At 44.7% G+C, this 21,891-nt stretch overlaps 1 protein-coding gene across 3 annotated transcripts in view; it reads right to left on the reverse strand.

The window, feature by feature from the left end:
* LOC147692219 (kinesin light chain 2-like) overlaps window positions 1-21,891 on the reverse strand; it is a 359,953-nt gene that overhangs the window by 35,838 nt on the left and 302,224 nt on the right. For all 3 annotated transcript variants that reach the window (XM_086938492.1, XM_086938494.1, XM_086938493.1), the window contains exon 15: window positions 5,677-5,734. In XM_086938492.1, the coding sequence (XP_086794618.1) occupies window positions 5,677-5,734 (58 nt within the window). The remainder of the gene's footprint in view (window positions 1-5,676; window positions 5,735-21,891) is intronic.

Genomic DNA, 21,891 nt, shown 5'->3' on the forward strand with positions numbered 1-21,891 from the left:
ACCTCCCCAAAAGCCGTGAGCGCCGACGCGGCCCCATTCAAGGCAGCCACCGGGTCCTCAAGGAAGAGCAACAGATCATCAGCGTACAGCGAGACATGATGCGGGCCCGATGGCGTCCGCAAACCGTTAAAATGGACCCCAGATCGGAGCAGCAGCGCCAGTGGCTCCACCGCTAGCGCGAAAAGCAGCGGGGACAATGAGCAACCCTGCCTCGTGCCTCTCTCCACCGGGTATTGCGAGGAGATCAGCGGGCCTGCCCTTACTCTGGCCGAAGCCGAGGCATATAACACCGTGGTCCACCTGACACAGCCCTCACCCAGACCGAATCGCAGTAGTACCCTTCGCAGGTAGTCCCATTCCAGACTATCAAAGGCCTTTTCCAAATCCACCGAAAGGACCATCGGGCACGGGGCTTCTAAATGCGGTTCCCCCAGCAAGCGAAACAGCCTGCGAATATTCATGGTTGTGTTTCGCTTGGGAATGAATCCAGCCTGGTCCTCGTGTACTAAGGAGCGCATGTGCCCCAGGAGCCTCGATGCCAATATACTGCTCAGGATCTTATAATCGACCGTCAGCATTGATAAAGGACGGTAGGATGCCGGGTCGGTCGATTCTCTTCCAGGCTTGAGGAGGGGAACCACTAGGGCCTCACACATCGAGCCGGGGAGGCGACCCAACCGCTTCGCCTCTCTGTAAACTATCAGCAGCCGCGGCGCCAGGAGGTCAGCGTAGGCGGAATAAAATTCAACCGGGAGGCCATCCAGACCCGGGTCTTATTCCTCGCCATCCCTTTAATGGCGCTACGAATTTCACAGAGGTCGATGTCGGAGCCCAGAGCCTTCGCCACGTCCGGCTCCAACGTTGGCAATTCCAGGGGTTGCAGGTATTCCTCAATCAGGTCGGGGTCCCTGGCAGAGCTACTACGGTACAGTTGTTCATAGTATCGCAGGTAGCAGCCCAAAATCTCTGGTTGAGTGTGCACTTCAGCCCACTCCGCCGTGCGCATGGACGTCGTCAGAGAGGTCCGGCGCGTAGGATTAGCTAGCCACGCCAATAGTGCACCCGACCTATCCCCCTCCGTGAGCGACCTAGTAGTGTAGGCCTTGTAGTCGAAGCAGCGCAGCCGTTCGACCTCTGCCGCCACCGTCTCTCTCGCTGCCGCCGTGCGCTCCTGGAGTTCAGGATGTCCGGGGCAGCGAAGTTCCATCTCGCGGAGCTTCTGATCAGCCGCAGCCAAGTCATCAAGGATGACTCGCTGCATGCCCACTTTTTTAGAAATGCAGTAGCCCCTAATCACCACCTTAAAGGCGTCCCATTCCAACGCTCTCGATCCCGCAGTACCCCCATTGGACGCGAAATACTCCGAGATTTTATCCTCCAGGTCCGCCTTAAAGACTATGTCCTCTAAGATCTCCGGGCTCAGTTTCCAGGTGGGCACAGCAGGAACCCCGGGAAACCAGCGAAGGTCCATCAGGAGAGGGTTGTGGTCTGAGATAGTTCTGGTCAAATATTCAGACCGGACCGCTGCGGACACTAACTCCGCCGATCCCAGAAACCCGTCCAGTCGTACGTGCAACTCATGTAGGCCCGAGAAATAGGAGTAGTCTCTAGTGTCGGGGTGCTGCGCTCTCCAGATATCCGTGAGCCCCCAGTGCGTCTGCCATTCCTTCCTCCCTTTTGCCACCCGGCGAACTGGGGAGTCTGGGAGGGGGGGTGCGAGCGGTCTGCCTCTACGTCCACTACTGAATTGAAATCACCCCCGAGTAGGAGGGGTCCAGAGAAGAAGTGGGCCAACGAACCCGATAACCCGGAGAGGAAGGCAAGCTGGTCCACATTAGGCGCATAAATACAACAAATGTTCAAGTCCCTACCCCCCAGAGTGCCTGAGAGAGCTACATAGCTCCCCTCCGGATCTACCACTGACTTCGTAACCTGAAAGGGGACCCCAGCCCTGATCCATATTAGCGCCCCCCTTGCATACGCTGAGTACGAGGTATAGAAGACCTGCCCTCTCCATCTACGCTGTAGCGCCGCCCCTTCCGCCTTGTTGAGATGAGTTTCCTGCAGCAGCGCTATCTGCACCCCTCTACGCACTAAATAAGCGTGAACTTTGTGGCGTCTAGACATAGTGTGGAGCCCCCGTACATTCCAAGTGATGCATTTCACATTAGCAATATCAGCCATTGTCCCATATCGTCCGTTCCGGGTCTCCCCGCCAAGGCTCCAACAAAGAACGAGCAACAGTCAATTCAACACTGATGGCGGCCATTTTCCCCAACAAGAAAACAACAACCCCCATTCGAAACAAACCCCTGCCCCCCCCCCCCCCCCCCCCCCAGAACAGGACCCAAATAGCGCCATCTAGTTCCCATCCAAACCATACCCCCAACAACCCCACAATCCCCGACTAATCCTGCGGTCCGCAGGAAGGCCTTAAGGGCTAGGGGCGGGCTGGGCGCCGGTAATGGGCCCTCGATTCCCGGGCTGCCGAGACTAGATTGAGCCCAAATCAACAAAAAACAAAAAAAGCTACATCACGATCAGGCCCCCCCCCCCCCCCACCGGAGTTCATAATCAATCGCCTTCCCTAACCACCCCCGCTGCAGACCCCCACCCAATTGGAAGTAGCTCACCCCGTCATCCCTGTCCATCCAGTATGTCCTCAGCCGAGTTTGGAGTAATCACCGGCATGTGGACACTATCGGTCTCCGATTCCTCTGTGTCCGTTGGTGCCCCCTCGCCTCCAGGGTCCGACTCCTCTATGATGGGGCCACCTTGTGAACCAGATAGAGTAGACACCATCTCCAGCACTCCCTTCCGCTCTGCCAATGTCTCCACAGTCGAAGGCCTGCCTGTCTTGCCGCGGCGGCTGTGAAGTCTTTTAGACCGTCGTTGTTGCCCAGGTTCCACGGCCAGCTGAGACGACGAGCTGAAACCATCTTTACCAGCCCTATAAAGTTCGAGCCAGTTGCAGACTTCCTCCGGGGAATCGAAGAACTGGGTTTTGTCATCAACGATTATGCGGAGCCTTGCAGGAAAGAGGAGCGAATATTGGATGCCCTCGCTCCGGAGTTCGCGCTTGATCGCCAGGAAAGAGGCCCGTCTGCGCTGGGTCTCAATGCACTTTTAACCATTCCATAAATCTTGTGTTTTGGGCCCCTGGAAGCATGAAAATCACTTTAAACATGCTAATTTTAGCTCTAACACTGATGATCCACCTACAAATGTGAACTGACGTTCAAAAATAAAACATTTGAAAACGGACCATTTTCCACATTTCTGAAGCATGACGTAATGGGGGGGGTGTTATCTCTTTTGTCGAAAATCAGACGTTTTTGCTTGAACATTAAATGCCTCCAAATGGTATTTATTTCACTTCCCGAGCCCCTGGAAGCATGAAAATCACTTTAAACATGCTAATTTTAGCTCTAACACTGATGATCCACCTACAAATGTGAACTGACGTTCAAAAATAAAACATTTGAAAACTGACCATTTTCCACATTTCTGAAGCATGACGTAATGGGGGGGTGTTATCTTTTTGTCGAAAATCAGCCCTGAGGAGGCCCAGGCTCGTCGCAACCTGGGCAATGTCCTGCTGAAGGGCCGAGCACGTGGTCGCGATCGCCTCCAGGACCGGTCGAATTGTTGTTGTAAGTGAGGACCACCAGAGCTCTCCGGGTCCCCTCGATCGTCCTTGTCCGGCGCCTCCGAATCCGAGGCGGCTGGGGTGGTCCCTCTGGGTCCCCTCGGTTTTCCCATGGCGATTGAGTCCCGCGGAGGAAAGTCCGTCAGAGGCACCACCGAGTGCGGGCGTCGACTATGTCTCTCCTGGCACGCTGTCTTTGTGCCGAGGGTCGTCGATCGCCGTCTCCAGCACCCGCTGCCCTTCCGCAACCTCGGGCCGCGCCACCGGCGTGTCGTCGGAGGCCAATGAGGAGGAGGCGGGGATGATCGGCGCCAGGTCGGGTAGGCCCGCCTGGCTGATGAGGATCTGGAATGAGAGTCACCAGTGCCGCCGGAGACTCTGTGGCGCCAGGGCGCTGTGCTGCCCATGGAGTTCAGTCACTTGGTGGGGGGCAGCCGGGTGTGGCCCGTGGGGCCGTCTCCACACATCGGGCCGCTGGACATCCGTGTTCCGGGAACGACAAGAGTTCGGCCAACAGTCCGTCCGGGGTCGACCACCGTGCTCGAATCCTTCCAAAGCGTCACCCAGACTATCGTGTCACAGGGAGATAGGATGTAGAGGATGTGCTGTGTCCCACTACGCTCCTCCGGGGCGAGGGTCCCGGCCAAGGAGTCGAGAAGGTCCGAGCGCCATCTTGGGTCCCACTCCGCGGACCCCTGAACTTCGGTTTTTCGTCGGAACAATCGGTGTTCGAGTTTCACCGGGTGTCCCAGCAGGTCCCCACCGGTCCGATCGTCGGTTTGCGGGGGTCAGGGTGCCCCGCGGACTCCGATCTGCAGGATCAAAGTGGGCTCAGTCCCGGAGCCGAGCTCTCAGGCGACCATCGCCATCGGCGTCCAAGCCACGCCCCCCTCCCAAAGGTTATAATGTACTTGTAATACATGCTTATGACGGAACCGTTCCGTCATGGTTCTATAGAACCTTCAGCACCGCAGCGGAATTCGCGCAGCGCTGAAGGGGTTAAAACCACTTTGGGGCACAAACTATTCTGGTTTTAAGTAGTATTTTTCTGGAGTATTGGAATAAACATCACCATGTGTTATCAAATCATCCAAACATTTGATAGGATTAAGCAGCCAAAACTTTGTACCGAGAAACACATGATTTTTTTTAGGTAGTATGTGTTACGTTAAGTTGGAATGTTGTATGTGGGTGCATACAAACACAAATTCACCTTCTCTCAGACATTATACCTCTGTGCTTCTAATATTAGAGATAAAGTAGTCATGTGGACTGTAGACTCAGGATGTGACCTTTATCTCAAGACCAGATTTTAAAAAAAAGTACATATTTTGATATGGATGCTTCTAGCTCCTTCACGTGATACTTGGATGATTTCTATGAACAAATGTCAGAGATAACAGAGTTAAGTAGAGCTGTGCTCAAAAACTCTATTTCAAACATCATGCAGTAAAGGTGTATATATGCTACTGTCTTAAGCATCATTCCTTCAAGGTCGCTTTGGTAATGTACCATAAATCTTATCTTGAAGGGAAATAATTCAGAGCACAGAACTGGTTTTAAGCTACAATGTTGAAGAACAACAGTTTCAGTTTAGGGAAAACACACTTCGGCATTACATTGCAGCATCCACCCAAAACCAAACACAAAATGCAGATCAATGGCTCCAGTGGTTCTGATTTCCATTGTAAAAACGCGGTGGGATTGACATTTGAGGGTTAGGAGTCGATGTTAAGAGTAGCTAAAATGCCACCATTCAAAATCCGAAGGCTTAGATAAGAAACTTGGTGTCTGTTCTGAGGCAGCATTGGGAATATTTCTTGTATGTAATGTCACAGCTAAGTGTGTGACACACGTCTGTACATTCATGGAAAAGGAGGTACAGTTTCCTGTGAGTGAGTGTTGCTGACAAATTCTGCATGTTACTTTGCAATATTCCTATCCTCTCTACATGAATGTCCCTCAGAACCCCTATCAGATGAACAAAGACAAAACGCTCACCACCCCCCACATCCATCATCACGTACCTGAGCACTTTCCTCTGCACTCTTATTAAGAAAATTCAAGGAGCTGGCGCGCTTCATGCTAGTGGGGGAAAGAGATCATCATTAGAAGGGTAACATCAAAGTCTAATGAGACAAGCAAAAAACAGCCGACATACAACCCCATAATATGATATCCCAATGCAATATGGCAGGTTAATTTCAACAGACTACAAGGATGGAAGCACAGGCAAGAACTATTTGTTAAAAAAAACAAAAAAACACAAGGGATGCTAAGGGTCTAAGTAAAGCTCAAAATATCTATACACTCCAAAGTAGTATGTGGAGAGCTGATCAGTGTGTTAAGAGAAACATAAAAGGTAGAATACCCATCAGCCCACCCATTGGCGGAATCTCGTCATCTGGGTTTTCTGTGAAAACTGGTATCTACTAGGTCCTTCACTGAACGTATTGTGAGGAGTACTAGTATGAGATCCACCAGTGAGAGAAAGCCAACAAGATCAAATGGTGGTGCTGGTGGAAAGAGGGTTGCAGTGCACAGAGAAATGTGAGAACATTCAAAATAAAAATGAGTGTGTTTAAAAATGCCTGTTATGACGCCAAAGATGAGACTTTATTAGGAGGATCATCATAACGGCAAGGTTAAAAGCAGAGTGATGATAGTGTGTCAACAAATACTACTATCAATAGGTGGAACTTCCTTTCTTCAGGACCTGTAAATATTACACTACTGCAACAGTGAACAATAATATGAGTGAACCATGTAAAGAAAAACCTACCGGTAGTAGAGTACTATATGGTAGTCTAAAATCATGGTTAAGAGAGTTCTCTTCCACAAAGTTGTGTGGAAATAGCCTCACCTCGCCTGGCACTCGCTCAGGGTTAAGAGGCCCCACTCTGTCCGTCGTTGCCTATGGCTACTATCTGAGCCGAGGGGAAGAACTATTTGTTAGCAGCTTCCCCTCCTCAAGATGCCAAATTGATCACACGTTTGTCAACCAGATTTGGGTTTTCGCCTTCTGTCATTCTTCTTCAGAGGCCCTTCTATAAAGAGCAACATATTCAGAGAGAACACTAAACAAAACGGATAGAATAGACATTCTGCAAAGGAGGACATAATCCTGACAGCCAGGATCCTCAGTGAAAACCACCCATATTACGGTGTAAAAATGGTGGTAGACCAGGGAAGCTGAAATAAGAACAGTGAGGGGGAGGGCCCTTATAAGAGAGACGAGGGAGGCCTTTGTTCACAGACCTGCTTGGACATGAGAAGTGGGGCAAAACATGTGCCTGAAGAATAAAGCAAATAAAGTCAGTTTCAAAGGCAGGGACACAAGAGCAAAGATCACATCTGTTTCTAAGAGAGGCTATTCAAAGGCTTAGAGTTTGGCACAGATGTTGGATATGCAAGATCAGGAATATGCACCAATAGCACTCTTATGAAGGCAGTGAAGCAGAGTTTCCCAAGTTGGTGCTCTTCCGAGAAACGGGATCCACGTCACTAAGTATTGTAGATGAGGTGAGAAGAAAAGCCAGAGGTAATGAACTGTAGGCCAGTATGGGCGTGCACCATATTCTATAAAGAGGCTGCAAACCCAGAAAGCATATTACTGGCAATGCCATCCGACTAGGGGCATAATTTCCAATTTGGCAGATGGTGTGCCCTGTCAGTGCAAGTTATGGCCTCTGTCCCACCGGCAGAAAACCGCCTGTCATATTCAGTTATCTCCACAATGTAGGCAGGGATTAATGCGTTTTAGTGGAGCTGCCCTAGCTCTGCTAAAGTCACAGAAGCTTTGGCAGACCAAGGCCATTTGTAATAGGTCCACTCTGCAAAGTGGAAGTTTACTATTGAAACACAAAAAACTGAATGGGCTGGATGTGCTGGGAGTTTTCCTCCAGCATGCAAAGGCCTTTTCTCTTGTTTCCAGTTCACAACCACCAGGGGATCCCTGGCGGTACCAAACAGGAAAATTGTATGATGGACCGACTGCCGTAAGTAGAGCAAATATTCGGGCATATGTAGAATGACAGCCCTGTGGTGGACAGGCTGTATGGCAAAGGATTCCCCCAGCCCCATTTGGCACATTGCTGACCTCTGAATGAGGCCTGCAGATCATAAATTCGGTAACCGAGTATCCGCCTCTTTTTCATCAATGTCCTCATATCTACCAAACTTTAAATGACACCCATGTTTTTAAATATATCGCAACATATATATACATAAAAAAACTGGGAAAGGTAAAATGTTGCGTTCTAACATTTTTCATAGGAAGGGAATGTGGGGTTTTTGAGAGACAATAAGTCATGCTGATGTTTATGCGGGAAATCATAATAACCTTACTCTGCACAAATCTTCGCTGTCTGCCTATTCAAGTCATCTAAACAAGGGACCTACTGATTATAATTCTGACCCAGAATGTCAAGTATAGTGACCTTAGGAACTGCTTTTTAGAGGACAATCGACTTCTAATTCACAACATGGAAAGTAATATGAAGTGGGGTGGGAAAGAATATGTTTTCTGTATTAAAGCTTGTTTAGAAGTGTTAGAAGAAATATCTCTAACACCAGGTCTCCACCATAGGCAGCTTCACTCATTAAAATGTTTATGCACATGTACTGAATCCAAGAGCACTACAACAGAGAATAAAGTATCACTCCACCCATACACAAACCATGCCCATAAAGAGACAACCATTACTTATTTTTATCTTTTAACAAAATGAATGTATTATATTGCAATACCCACTAACAATTTAAAGTGGGTTCAAAACTATAAGAACTACATGAAAAACAGTTCAATTATAATGGGGCATACGTTAATTGCAACTAGAGAAAATCGTTGGAGATTAATGTTAAACGATTGATTCACTAGGAAATTATGAAAAGGCAGTAAAAGTAAGTAGGGACCATATCGGAGACTTTTGATATTAGCGTTAATAAGTTGGTTGATCAAGTAGGAGCAACATTACTTTTTTTATAGGCTAAAAAAGTAATTGAGAAACATGTCAATGTATGCAACTTAGGGCAGGTCATTTGGTCTAGCAGGAGAACGACTGATGTCAGCAGCCAGAAATTTGAAACATGGCAGTATTAGCTGTAAGAGGAAGAGATACACAAGCATGGGCAAAGCCAATAGATCATAAATTTGAGACCTATTGCCTTTGCCAATGGCTTTAGACATAATGTGCAGCATCCCAAATGCTTTTAAGGAGCAAAAAAGCGTGACACGTGCAGCCTTTCTCTTTTTTTAGGCGCTTGCAACAAGCAGGTGTGAGTTTAAAAAATGATGCGATTGAATGTGTTTTTGGTTTTTTTGCTTACAGATCCGAGACAGAGTGGAGAACAAAAAAAGCACAAGCAGTTGGGGGGAAAAGCAACGTGGAGGAGGGTTTGGAGTCTGGGAGGGTAGGGGAGGCAAAAGGAGTGTGGTAAAGCAACACTGGGAGCACGGATGGGGAAGCAACTCTGAGGGTGTGGGAGGGAAGTGAACTGACAGGAATGTGGAGCAGGAGAAAGCAAATGAGTGGCAGAACACAACGCGGACCTCAGCGGAGAAGCTCAGGTGAGAAAGAAACATAGGGTTAGAAGCGCACGAGATTAAGTGCATCATCAAGAGGGGTGGGAAGAAGCACACAGACTGAAAAAGAGCAACACAATTGCAGCAGAGATAAGTACACGATTGAATAGCTGGAAAACATATGCACTCTTGTGGAGTGCTTTAACAAAAAGACAAGCACACCCAATAAGGCAACCCGCAAAGGCAGCACAGTGTTCTTGTCTAATAACCAGAATAACTACATGTGTAGGAGCTCATCCTCTTTCATGGATGAACAAAACGTTAACTGAAATACAAGCCATCATCAGCCGATCAGGGCTGGATCCTGAAATTAGGTAAAAAAGCATTCTCTGCTATGTGATATCAAGGAGCCACAAACCACTTAAGAGAGTCAAGGGGTAAAATATATATAAAGAAATTATATATAAACGGCAACCCTACTGACCCCCAAGTAAGATAATCCAACCACAAAAGAAGTAGGTTGCCTTAACCAACACAATGAGCAAGATCCCAAAGGTTGTATGCGGATGCGGTCTATTGCAGGTCACGTGGGGCCTTTCAGCCCAAGGAGGCCATCCTTAATGGAAGAGGATGCCTCACACACAATATTGTGTCATGCTTCATCATAGGCATCCTCTCCCTACCCTGGTAAGATGGTACTACCTGGGCGCACTCAACCTCCGTGAAGAATTGGCTGTTGGAGGGAGTTATTACATACAACTTACAGGATACGGTCGGGATCCAGTTCCATAAAAAATACCTTCAGGTGCCTCGGTTGTCACCTTTATTAGTGAGGACCTGAGCTACAGTAAAAACAAATCAAGGGATGGAAAACTCATAGAATGAGGACTCTAGTCCATCTAACAGTCTGCCAACATGTTTCTGCCCATACGGATAACCTCCTAGATCTGGGGCAGTCATCAGAGCTATTGGATCCCTATTACAACTGTACTGGGTATCCCCAGTTTACCTACATGCTCGTGTGAGTGAGTACACCTAAGAAATACCCCAAGTGGGCCCTACCTGGGACTATATGCGCAATTCGTCTTGCACCCTAGGCTTTAGGGGATACCAGAAACTCGGTCAAAGGAGGGGTGGTGGCCATCGTAGTCATACATTTGTCAGAAGGCACACCACACAGTAGCACCTACACCAATCCGCTCCCTGCCGCTTGGTACTGTCAAGTAGCCAACAACTGAAGCTATTATGCCATCCTGTGAATGTAACAAGAACTTGCCTCTGCATTGTGTATGGCTGAATCAGTGTTTTCTTGCCCGATGCGCGCATATGCTCTAATTATACCTTAAGTCTGCGTGCATGCTGTGAACCCAAACAGATTAGGCGAACAATGCACAAAAAATAATTCAAGAAATAGGCCCCAGGAGACAAAAATACGAAGGGAATAGATCAAGGGTGGGCCCACTAAAGTAAAAATAGGTGAGCATACCATGAAATCCTAGTTTCGTCTAGAATGTGGATTACAATGAACATGAAAGAAACATTGTCTGGCCAAGCACGCCTCTATGCAAACGAGCCAATATGAAATAAGCATTTGCAATGCAATTGGTCTCGCATTTACTCAAGTTTAAGCTATTGGTATTGTAAACGACAATGCATTTTATTTATGTTTCTGAAACCAAAACATAAACAAAAGGCATTGTCATTTACAATGTCAATAGCTCAAACTCGCGTAAATGCGAGACCTGTTGCATTGCAAATGCTTGTTTGCCTGTGCTACACTGAATTAAATAAAGCAGCGCGGCCACTAAAGTGAAAGTGGACCTCGCTGGAATAAGGAGAGACCATTAAAGAAAATAGTGCTCACCCACTAAATAATGGAAACCGTGTAACGAGCCAAGTAAAAGGTCTAGTCATTATGGGAGGTAACAAATGGATACAAGACGGTACCCAGGTGGGACTAACTAGCCTCATAATGAATCTGAATTCAGCTTTTACAAAGGACAATGGCACCAGCCAATTAAAAACATGGGCAGAGTGTGGACGTGGCTTCCACTGCATACTCTATTACAGCATGCCCCGAAGATCGAGCAGCGCGTGCGCACTGCTGCTATACTCGACCTAAAAAGGCGGCCAATGAATGGCTTCGCAAAAGAAATGATTACAAAATTGGAAGCGTAATACAAACCAGAATGGTATACTGTTCCTCCTAAATGGTACAGGTAGATGTGTGTATTGAAAAATGCATGTGTTCACTTAGGGCAGGAGAAAGTAGTCCTCCTTTTGGAACAAGACCCTCACACACCCAGTCAGCTAGGTTTCTTGCTTCATCATTGGGTCTGCTCCTCGTCAGGTCGGCGCTGCAATACCCGATTGGCACCCATGATGGGGCCTTTTAGCGGAGATCTTTTTTCCTCGCCGTTGGATGCAGTGTGTGTGAGGGCCCTAGTGAGTGTAGATGTGGAAATGTGAAACTAAAAAAGGAAATAGTGGTCTACTCAGGATAACTTTAATGAATGTGGCCACTATCCCGATTAAAATAACAATGCGCGCACCCCTGTTCTAAGGTTACAGGGTATTGCGCTTAGAAATCAAGCCAACATGTTTTTTGCCAAATAGACTGCAGTTCTTCAGGACTGATGTAAGATGTTTCTACACTTTTTGGTGGTGGTTCAAAAAACTGAGGAGGTTCAACCTAAGCAAACCAAAGCGAGTTGGTACCTCCCGGTACCAACAGAGTGAGGGGTAGGTCGACAGTCACAACGACAGTCTTTCACGACACTGCACTATTCAGTATCTACACCTGCCGGTACACGTTGCCATACAGTGTTGTCCCTAATCGGGTGATGTTTAAGGCCTACAGGTACCACTTTTTAGGGTGCTGTAAGGGTGGTCACTAATTTTCACAACTTTTGGATCACCACCAAAAAGTGTAGATAGATCTTACATTGGTCCTGAAGAATTGCCGTCTATTTGAACTTTGGCAAGAAACATGTCGGCCTGATTTCAAAGCGCAATACCCTGTAACCTTAGAACAGGGTTGCGCGCATTGTTATTTTAATAGGATAGTGTCCACAATCATTAAAGTTGTCCTGAGTGGACCACTATTTCCTGTTTTAAGTTTTACATTTCCACACCTACACTCACAAGGGCCCTCACATGCACTGCACCCAACGGCGAGGAAAAAAGATCTCCGCTAAAAGGCTCCATCATGGGTGCCTATCAGGTATTGCAGCGCCAACACGACGAGGAGCAGACCCAATGATGAAGCATGACACCTAGCTGACTGGGTGTGTGAGGGTCTTGTTCCGAAAGGAGGACTACTTTCTCCTGCCCTGAGTGAACATGTATTGTTCGATACACACATCTACCTGTACCATTTAGGAGTAACAGCATACAATTCTGGTTTGTATTGCGATTGGGCTGTATGCTGGACCTAGTTAAATATTAGCCCAGAGTTCCTCTCCTTCTTGTAGACAAAATTGGCAGCGTACCACATAATGGACGCATATGTCTAAAAATTGGTGAAACACAACATAATGGTGCGGCCTGCCTTTAAATATCCTGAAAGAGAGGCGTCTTCAAAATAAAATGAAGGGTCTGAATTAACGAGTAGGAGTGAGCATTGCAGAATGCCTCATTGAAGGGGACTTGGGAGTAGTGACCAATACAAAAACACCCCTTACAATATTTTCTGGCAGATTTCATTGCAGCCTACATATCCTGGCAGAAGGACCACCAAAGTACAGTAATGCATCAACATAGAGTTGCCCGTCGCAAGACCCTAGGAGCAACATTACCCTAATTCTAGAGAAAATTGACAAATAACAGAAATACACATACTGATTTGGTCGTTGTTGGAAAAATGCAGTACATTTACAGTTGAAGTGGAATACTGAATGTATCAGAAGAGACTGGAAATGGATTGAGAAAGTGGACTCACTCCCACCGGACTTAACAATGTAGAAGAATAGAGACAATGTACTCTACTCTAATCCATTCTATATTTCACTTCCACTGGGTATGTAAATAACTGTATTTCGGCTACCAAGCCATAAATATTTTGCAGTCACATTAAATCACATATAATCACTATTATAAATATACCTCCTATTTAAACAAGTTGAAACTATTGATAAGATAAAAATTACAGATGAATCTAACGTCAGCATGTCTGCACTATCATACAACTTTAACCTAAAATTGGCATCAAGTACATGTCCCAATCAATAAAATCATTTGTATGTCTTATTTAGTTAGCACAATCAAATCCTTATATCAGTATTAGGAACATCCAAGAATTATCGAAATAAAATCATATCTAAAATATCAGTATTCAAAGCTTAGAGATAAGGCCTAATCTAAAGTCTTTGATTCTATGCACAATAGAGGAACCATGATAGAGCAAGGACTATTTGTTCTCGAGTCACTTTTCAATAGCCTTGCAGCTTCTCAGTAGTGCCTCTCTCCCATAAGTCTGAAGATAGCAATTATCCATTTCTTGCGTGGTATCTTGTAAAGAGGACAAAAAAACAAAAAGTGCACTTACATCTCAACAATTTGTGGAACACTTGGGCAATATTTAGAGTTGTTAGGTATATTACACCACTTTGAGGTATGAACTCTCACATATAGACAGTTAGACTGGAAAGGATGATTTTTATCCATATAGGGCTCGAACGCTGGTACACTTTTATGGTTCAAGAACAGACCGGATATGCTCCCCTCCTGATGCAAGCCCCATGTTTGCTGCAGCACTTCCTCCCAGTATAAGTGCTTTACTTTTTAGTGAATCTGCTTTAGCAATCTGAGTTGGTGAGGTCCACAGTTCTCCCATTCCAATTTAAAATGACAGTTCCCTTATTGCATTTAGCCAAGGAGTACATACATCCTTATTGAGAGTTTATAATTCCTTAACAGAATCCCAATAAATTGCTAACTTTTGATTGGACCAAAGTCAAATCCAGGACATTTAGGGTTTAAGCAGAATTGCTCAGTGTATTGGATTTAATGCCAGATCTAACCTCAGTGGTGTGGTGGGCGAACTTACAGGGAGATTAACCCATTCCCTGCTCATGACGGAACCCACCTTAAGAGCTTTTGTAATTACCATCCATCGTTTCGCAGTCCATTCCCCTTTGACTATAAATAGGGAAATCTTATACCTATTCCTCGCCTTCGCAAATTCTAATCTATTGCCCTTTTTGAAGGACCTTAAAAGATTATGTTTCTCTAATCGACAACTTTTCGCATACCAAGAGGGTGGAGTTTTTCCACAAGCACCCCTCCTCTGCTCCCTCAAAAAGTATGGTCTTAATAAGTCCACTAGTTCACAGCGGATGCTAACAAAATTAATATTCCGAATATTAGAAAGATCTATCACAGAACATTTATACACAAATAGATCATATAAATGTGTCAAATCCTCAATGTGCATTACAAATGTTGCCCATTTTACGTTTCTTAAAATGTTAGTCATTTCTAACGTATCCTTTATTGTAACAGGAGCCAAGTTTACATCTCTAAAGGGGCCCATAAAGAAATTTGCACTTAGTGCCTAGTGCTCACTGTCAGATCTTGGAATTACTCTCATATCATTTAATTCTGGCCATATATCATTATCCACTAATATGTAATCTATTGATGTACTTGGACTTCTTTTGAAAGTTGGACAAGGTGAGCAATCAGATTGTGTATTACCATTTACAATTTTCAGGCCGTGATCTATAATTAGGTCTACATGCTGAGCTCCCACCTTAGATATTTTCCTATTATCAGACAAGACTGCCCTAGGTGTTTTTGATACTACCAAAGAATTGCCTTCTAGGGCATTACAACAAGGGTCAGCAGGTTTTCATATATTGCAGTCCCCAGCTACAATCTTTACTTCCACTGTACATTAACTGCATTTTTCCAACAATGACAACAAGCATTGGCATAGCCAATAGGTCTCGCCTTTGGGACCTTATAAGTATTTAGTTATGCAGCACAATATCCTTTGTGCAACAACATCAACTGTTGCATGAATAAACACTTATAAGGTCCCAAAGGCGAGACCTGTTGGCTATGCCAATGCTTGTTTCCTCTAATGATTGGACAATTTTGCGCCTGAACGCAAAGTGACTGACGAGTGCAAATTAACATTTTGCACTGACCTATTGGTGCAAAAATGTCATTTGCACCAAGCCAAGATAACATTTTTTTCTGTAGCACTCAAAGAAAATGTGGGTCAAACGTTGCCTTGTCACATGTACAAAATAGCTCGCCTAGTCACTGGCGTAAAGCTTGTAGTCTACTCCTGATGCACGAATTTCTGTTCATTTGATGCTATCAAAACACAAATGCAGCCTCTCGATAATCTAGGCTATAACATATGTATATGAATTTTCATTGAACAAAAAATCTTAAAACTCATTAACTGCTCACTGTGTATTTCATAAACAATGTATCTTTGGACATCCACCACACACAAGACAATACGAAAATGTTTCCACACTACCCAGCAATTTCCAAGCTGATGCGCAATTTTTCCTTCAATTTGACTTAGTACTCTGTATGTATAAATAATATTTGCTTTGTAGACATTATGTCTGATATATTCTATTTTATCCTACATAGATTGTATACATCTCAAAAATATATCCAAAAACAATATTTAACAGAATACAGCTGTGACAAAGAGGTGAGGAAACTGAATACGAGTAAAACAAAACACCTGTGACGAATAACTATACCTGGTTATATCACTCAAAGGAAGAAACGGCACATGACCCTGAGTAACTCAAGTCGGGCCATGGAAGTTATGATACAGTGTACAGTTTTTTATAGGATAGGCAGAGAGAGAGAGGCAGAGGGGTGTGAGAAAATTAACATGAGTGTTCAGGGCATTCCACTCCAGTAATTACGTTTTCATTTGTATATTTATCTGAAAGAAAGCTTAAGATTTTAGCGAGATAAATATCAGCGGGTGTGACCCATTTGTACTTTTCAAGCAGAGGCGTATAAAAGCAGGCCTTCTCCTGCTAAATAATTGGTTATTCATGTCATATAGGCTATAGCTGGGGATAACGTTATTGAACTAGCATCGAACAAGTGACATGTGAGTGCGCCTTGCCCGGACTGGACCAAATGAAAACAGAAAATGAGGTGTTACACGAGACAAGGCCATGTGGTGCTCTGTACTTTCAGAGGTATCTCTGTCTCGCATCCAACGTGACTCCTGCGCGCGTGTACGCATTATATGACTGTTTATAATTAGAAAAATAAAACCGCATGCGTCACAGGAAAAAAATGGAATACAAACGGGATAACATGCTCTTAGCAGTACAGCTTTGAATCTTTTTTAAGTTAATTTAGAAGACTGGGTTTCATTCAGAAAAGTAGACTAATAGGTTAGCTGATTGTAGGTCGATAAAAAGTGGTCAGCTATTCGTGCAGAGCACTGCACTAACCACGCTAATAGTTACAAGCGATAGGAAATGTGTCACCGACGTCTTCCGCTGTGAGTAATGTGGGGAAAACAACTGTCATTCTCCATCCCTTTCACAGCTACCTGTAATTGGACTGCGGGAGAGAATGGTCATGTAAGCGCCCTTGTAAACAATACCTCAAATAAGATATGGTAATTGGTTACATCCGATTAAATTGTCTGTGATGTTTATTGTATCGTAAGGGTATTTTATAGAGCTATCTTACCGTTGTATATAAATACGATTTCCATGCACCATGGACAACACTGGAGAAAACCAGCATGAAATTAAAAAAACAAAACGCGAGTGGTGATGCGGAGCAAGTGCTACTTTGCCGGCGATCAGCTCGTTATAATGCGCATACGCGTGCTCTTGTGCGCGTTATAGCGAGATGATCGCCGGCAAAGTAGTATTTCTCAAAGCCCCACTAAAGGTCTCAGCCGAGATCAGCGCATGCGCTGGATCCGACCAAGACCTAAAAAGTATGTCTTTTTCTGTTATTTGTGACTTTTCACTATATAATGCAAAACTTTGCTCATTGGGTCTGGCGACGGGCAACTCTACTTTGATGCATTACTGTACTTTGCCGATCTTTTCGGATGGACAGGGAAGCTGGAATGTAACCTGCCAGACAATATTTTAAGAGGTGTGATGTATTGGACTCAATTCCTTATTCCCTTTCCATGATGAATTCTGAAATGCTTGGTCCCACAGACAAATTCAGACTCTTATTCATTCTATTTTGAAGATACCGGTCTCTCAGGGTGTTTGAAGACAGGCCGAACCATTATGTTGTGGTTCCCTACTTTTATTTTGTGCACCCATTTATGTGGTACACTTTCAATTTTACCATCTCTTCTTTTTAGAAGCCATCCATACCCTCCTTTTCATAGAGGCATTTTTGGATATAGGAGTGCTCGGCCAAACAGTCTTTCTTTCATGTTCACTGCGGGCTACATTCTATATGAAACTATGATTCCACGTTATCATAACTTGTATCTACATTAGCGGGCATAACGGAGTTCTATTGGTAAAGCGCTTTTTGCCTGCAAAGAATTATTTCGTGAATTATCCTTTATGGACTGTCGTCCAAACTGCTTGGGTTCACCACATGCCTGGAGAGTGTGAGACATGGGGTATAGAGCATTTGTATGCGTTCAGCAAAACACTGATTCAGCCAGAAGTGATGCAGAGGAGAGTTCTTGTTACATCCACAGGATGACAGATTAGCTTCAATTGTTGGCTTCCTCTTGTTTTACCTAAGGACATAATGCGTTTTTTCCTTCATTTAAGACCCCAGCCTCGATTGGTTGACGGTGGCTTGTATTTCAGTTTTGCTGTCCACGAATGAGGAATTCCTACACCTGCTGTTGTACTGGGCTTTTAGAAAAAGCCAACTTGCTGCCATTTTTGGGCTGCTGTTGGCCATGGCACGGCTCCAGCTTTCTATCAGTTTTCTGAGTGATTGACCCAGTGGTTTTGTAACTTACTCACTAGTTGCCTGTAACTAGCTCACAAAGTTCAAGCTGCTTTTCATGACTACGCAAGCCCTCTGTAATAACCACTTTGATATACAGTAACATTAGTAGCTGGAGTGCTAATTGAGGGAACAAGGGGTTAGGTAAGCCTTCCCACTACACATTGGTCTACCCGAGCAGTGCATGCATTAAGGTTGAGTTTTTAAGTTCAGATGACCTCATTACGTGTTTAAGGAGAAAAACAGTTTGAAGTTCTAACTATTGAAGCACTGTTCAATTATCTTTTTGACATGAAGTGATATTTGATCTGGTCTGTGAGCTAAGTAAGGTAACAACCGTTTATGTTAAGCCTTCCCCTTACACACTGGTCCTTTCCACCGGTGTGTGCTTTAGGGTACAGGTTTTAGCTGAGATACACTCCACTGTGGTTTTAAGAAGAAATCTATTTCTATAGGATGGTCAGACTCACGGGTAATTGGTGCCAGAGGAGCCATATCACACATGATATGGTTTGTGTTTGCCGTTTGACTTTACAAGGAAGGTCACAGATTGTTTTGTTACTTTTTAGATACTGTTAGTTTTGGGATTATCGGCTAATAGGGCCGTAAATTTCTCAATGTTCACTAGCCTAGCTTCCATTTTAATAAGCCGTGCTTCTAAAGGGCACAATAAGGTTCTCAAAAGTGATCCTATGTCAGCCAAAGTGATATCTTCGCCCGAGGTGTCATGGGGATTAATAGTGGTATGTTCTGAAGACACAGCGGTCTGAGACTCTGATGGAATTGCCTCAGCTCCCTCACTATGCGTAGCCCCCATTATGCTTGGTCCATGACTATTTATCTTCGGGTTGAGGTTTTTCTTTGTTGTTTTTGTCTTCCTCCCACCACTTTTCTGAGCCCTATTTTTCGCTTTAGGTACTGCTCCTTCCCTTAACCCCTGCAGAGTAATTCTGTCATTCGTATTTGCCACGAGTAGGTCGTGGTTGGAAATTTGGGCTGGCTGGGGTTGGACTAGTGGGAGGTTTGAAAGACTCAGGCCATCAGAATCACTTACTTCCTTTAAACTAGTGTGGGAGCTAGAGATGGACAAGTCTAAATCCATATTGTACTCGCTATTCCTAGTTACCCCATTGCTAGTGCCAGTTGGCTCAGTACAATTGGATATATTGATTGGGGTCTTGGCTTGTGCAAGGGGGCCCATAGAAGACCTTCGCACCCAGTCAATTTCTTGGGAAATGCGCCTTTCAAGTATTGTAATTTTGTCGATCAATAGTGACCCCGCTTTAACAAAATAATTGTCCAAAGTACCTTTATTGGCTCCAGTAGCCGCCTGCGTACTTTTGCTCCTTGTTTCCATCGTAGTCATCCTTGGGCACGATAAGAAGCAAGGAAATCCTGGAAAAAGGTTGAAAGGGAGGTGGCCCGGTCCGGTCTCTACCGACCTCTAACGGCCTCAAACGGCCCGCCCTTTGCCCGGGCTTAGCCACGGGCTGTGTCCCGCGCGCGTCCCGCGATGCGCGATGGGCAGTCAATCATATACGTAATAGGGGGCGTGGCGCGGCCGGGAAGAGGAACCAGCTGTGGGTCATCAGCTGAATGCTGGTCCTCGCAGTCCCGGTCTCCGCTTCTCTCTCCCCTCATAACAACGCAGCACAGGCTCTCCACAAAGCAACAGGGTCCTGAGGAGATTGGGACCTCCAGCTACTCCACACGGTGAAGAAATCCTCCGAAGTTGGCAAAGCAATCTCGAGCGGCACATTCGGGATCCTAGGACTTGGTAGCCATTACATCCAATTGTTCAAAATATTGGATGTGGTAAGTGCAGAATGTACACTTGAATTTTGATTCAGTGCAGTGTGCACACCAAGGAAATAATAATGTGGTTCATAATCATTCTTGTAGGTGCTACCAACTAGTTCTGATGAAGGCCCCTACAAAACAGTATGTAGGGGTTGAAATGTCGATGCTTATGACATGTTGAATGCCATTTATTTTGATTCGCCTACACCGTACTCAAACTATCAGCCAGTATTGAAACTGTTTTGCAAATTAGTCTGTTACATAGTCTGTTATTTTGCTTTTTATTAGGTTTACAAAACTCACTCAGCACACTATTTACACACGTCACATTCACTGCACCGTCCACTGGAGCACCCACAATCCAATTGTTGAACTGAAATGATGGATAACAGTAAATATGGGAATTATTATATTATGGGTGCGTATCGATTGTTCTGGCCAAAGAAGCTCAAGCTTAGGGCTTTCTCCCAAGGAACCATATATTGTTTCTTCAGACTATTGATTACCCAGTTTCCTAGGAATACAGGGTTGCCCCATATACTGTTTCTATTATGAAAAAAAAGTGTAGGCATGCTTTTTAAGAGATTATCAGTGTTATGAATCTTGAAGTCCCAAAGTGTTAGCCATTCATTCTCAAAGGAGGGAACTTCTTTAAGAGCCTATCGCTTGCTGCCCCGTTAATCCAGATCTCTTCAATAACAGCATTGAAGTTCCCATAAGAATTGTCACAAACTAAGAAGTGTCTATCAGGAGCATCCACTATATTTGTCAGCTACGGGGTGGCAGTGCATACATATTTAGAAATGTCAATAGGCTCCCTTTAATGACATTGACACTACAATGTACTTTCCCTACTTAACTAACAGGGAGTCATTGTCTGTGAAAAGATGGAAATCCTATTTATGAAATCTATCTTCTTGAGCTCTTACTGAACCAATAAATCAGCATGCAAATATAAACATATCTACCCACATCTGTTTCAAGCAGGCATGTGATAACCTGGCATAATGCAGGCCCACTCCATTTTTGATATTATCAATGAGTCCACTAACATAGACCTCGCCCTGCTGTTAGCGAAAAGACTGATTACCCGGGAGTGGAAAAGCAGCATATCCATTGGCGTCCTCCGTGGGGGTCCTTTCCATGGTAGCGTGGGCTCAAGAGAGCACACTACTACACAGGGAAGAGGTAAGGGGACTCTGAAAATATCCAATCTCCGACACAGAAAATGTCCTTTTACACATATTCCACCAGTGTGGAACAGTGATCCCGCACACCTCCTGATGACCCCTGTGGCATCCCTCTTTCCCCTGTCGCACTTTGTGTTAACTGTGATCCATTGGTCCACATAATAATTCATGGATATCATACATAGCTTGTGTGTTATTCTACAATACACTTACAAACATGTGTATATGCAAATTGATTCCTATCTATGTTTATTGTTTATCTAGTTGTTCCAAACTTCCCTTTCAATTGGTTTCAATTCACATGTTGATAGTAATTTACTGACATTTTTTATGTTTTTGCCCTCCAGCAGGCTCCATTTATACGTACTTTGTATTAATGTTTGACATTTTCTTTATCGCTATATCCGTGGCCTAATTGGAGGCCACTATATGGATAATTGCCCTGTGTTTTGATATTGCTGCATATTGTTGTTTTATGTACATATATGCTTTTGTACGTTACTCTTCTGCACATATTGCTATACCTCTACACATGTACTGTCCTAGGATTGTAAAGATATGCCTTTCAAGAAAACTGCCACTAAAAGCCATTAAAAACAAGCATTTACAATGAGACGGTCTCAACTTTGCAAAAGTTAGAGCTTTTGGCATTGTAAATGACAACATTTTTATTTATGTGTTGGTTTTGAAAACGGATAAATAAATGGCATTGTCATTTACAATGCCAATAGCTAAATCTCTCGCAAATTCGAGACCTATTGCATTTGCAATGCAATAGGTTGCGT

This window comes from Lissotriton vulgaris, chromosome 9 (genome assembly GCF_964263255.1).
Source record: "Lissotriton vulgaris chromosome 9, aLisVul1.2, whole genome shotgun sequence".
NCBI lineage: Eukaryota > Metazoa > Chordata > Amphibia > Caudata > Salamandridae > Lissotriton > Lissotriton vulgaris.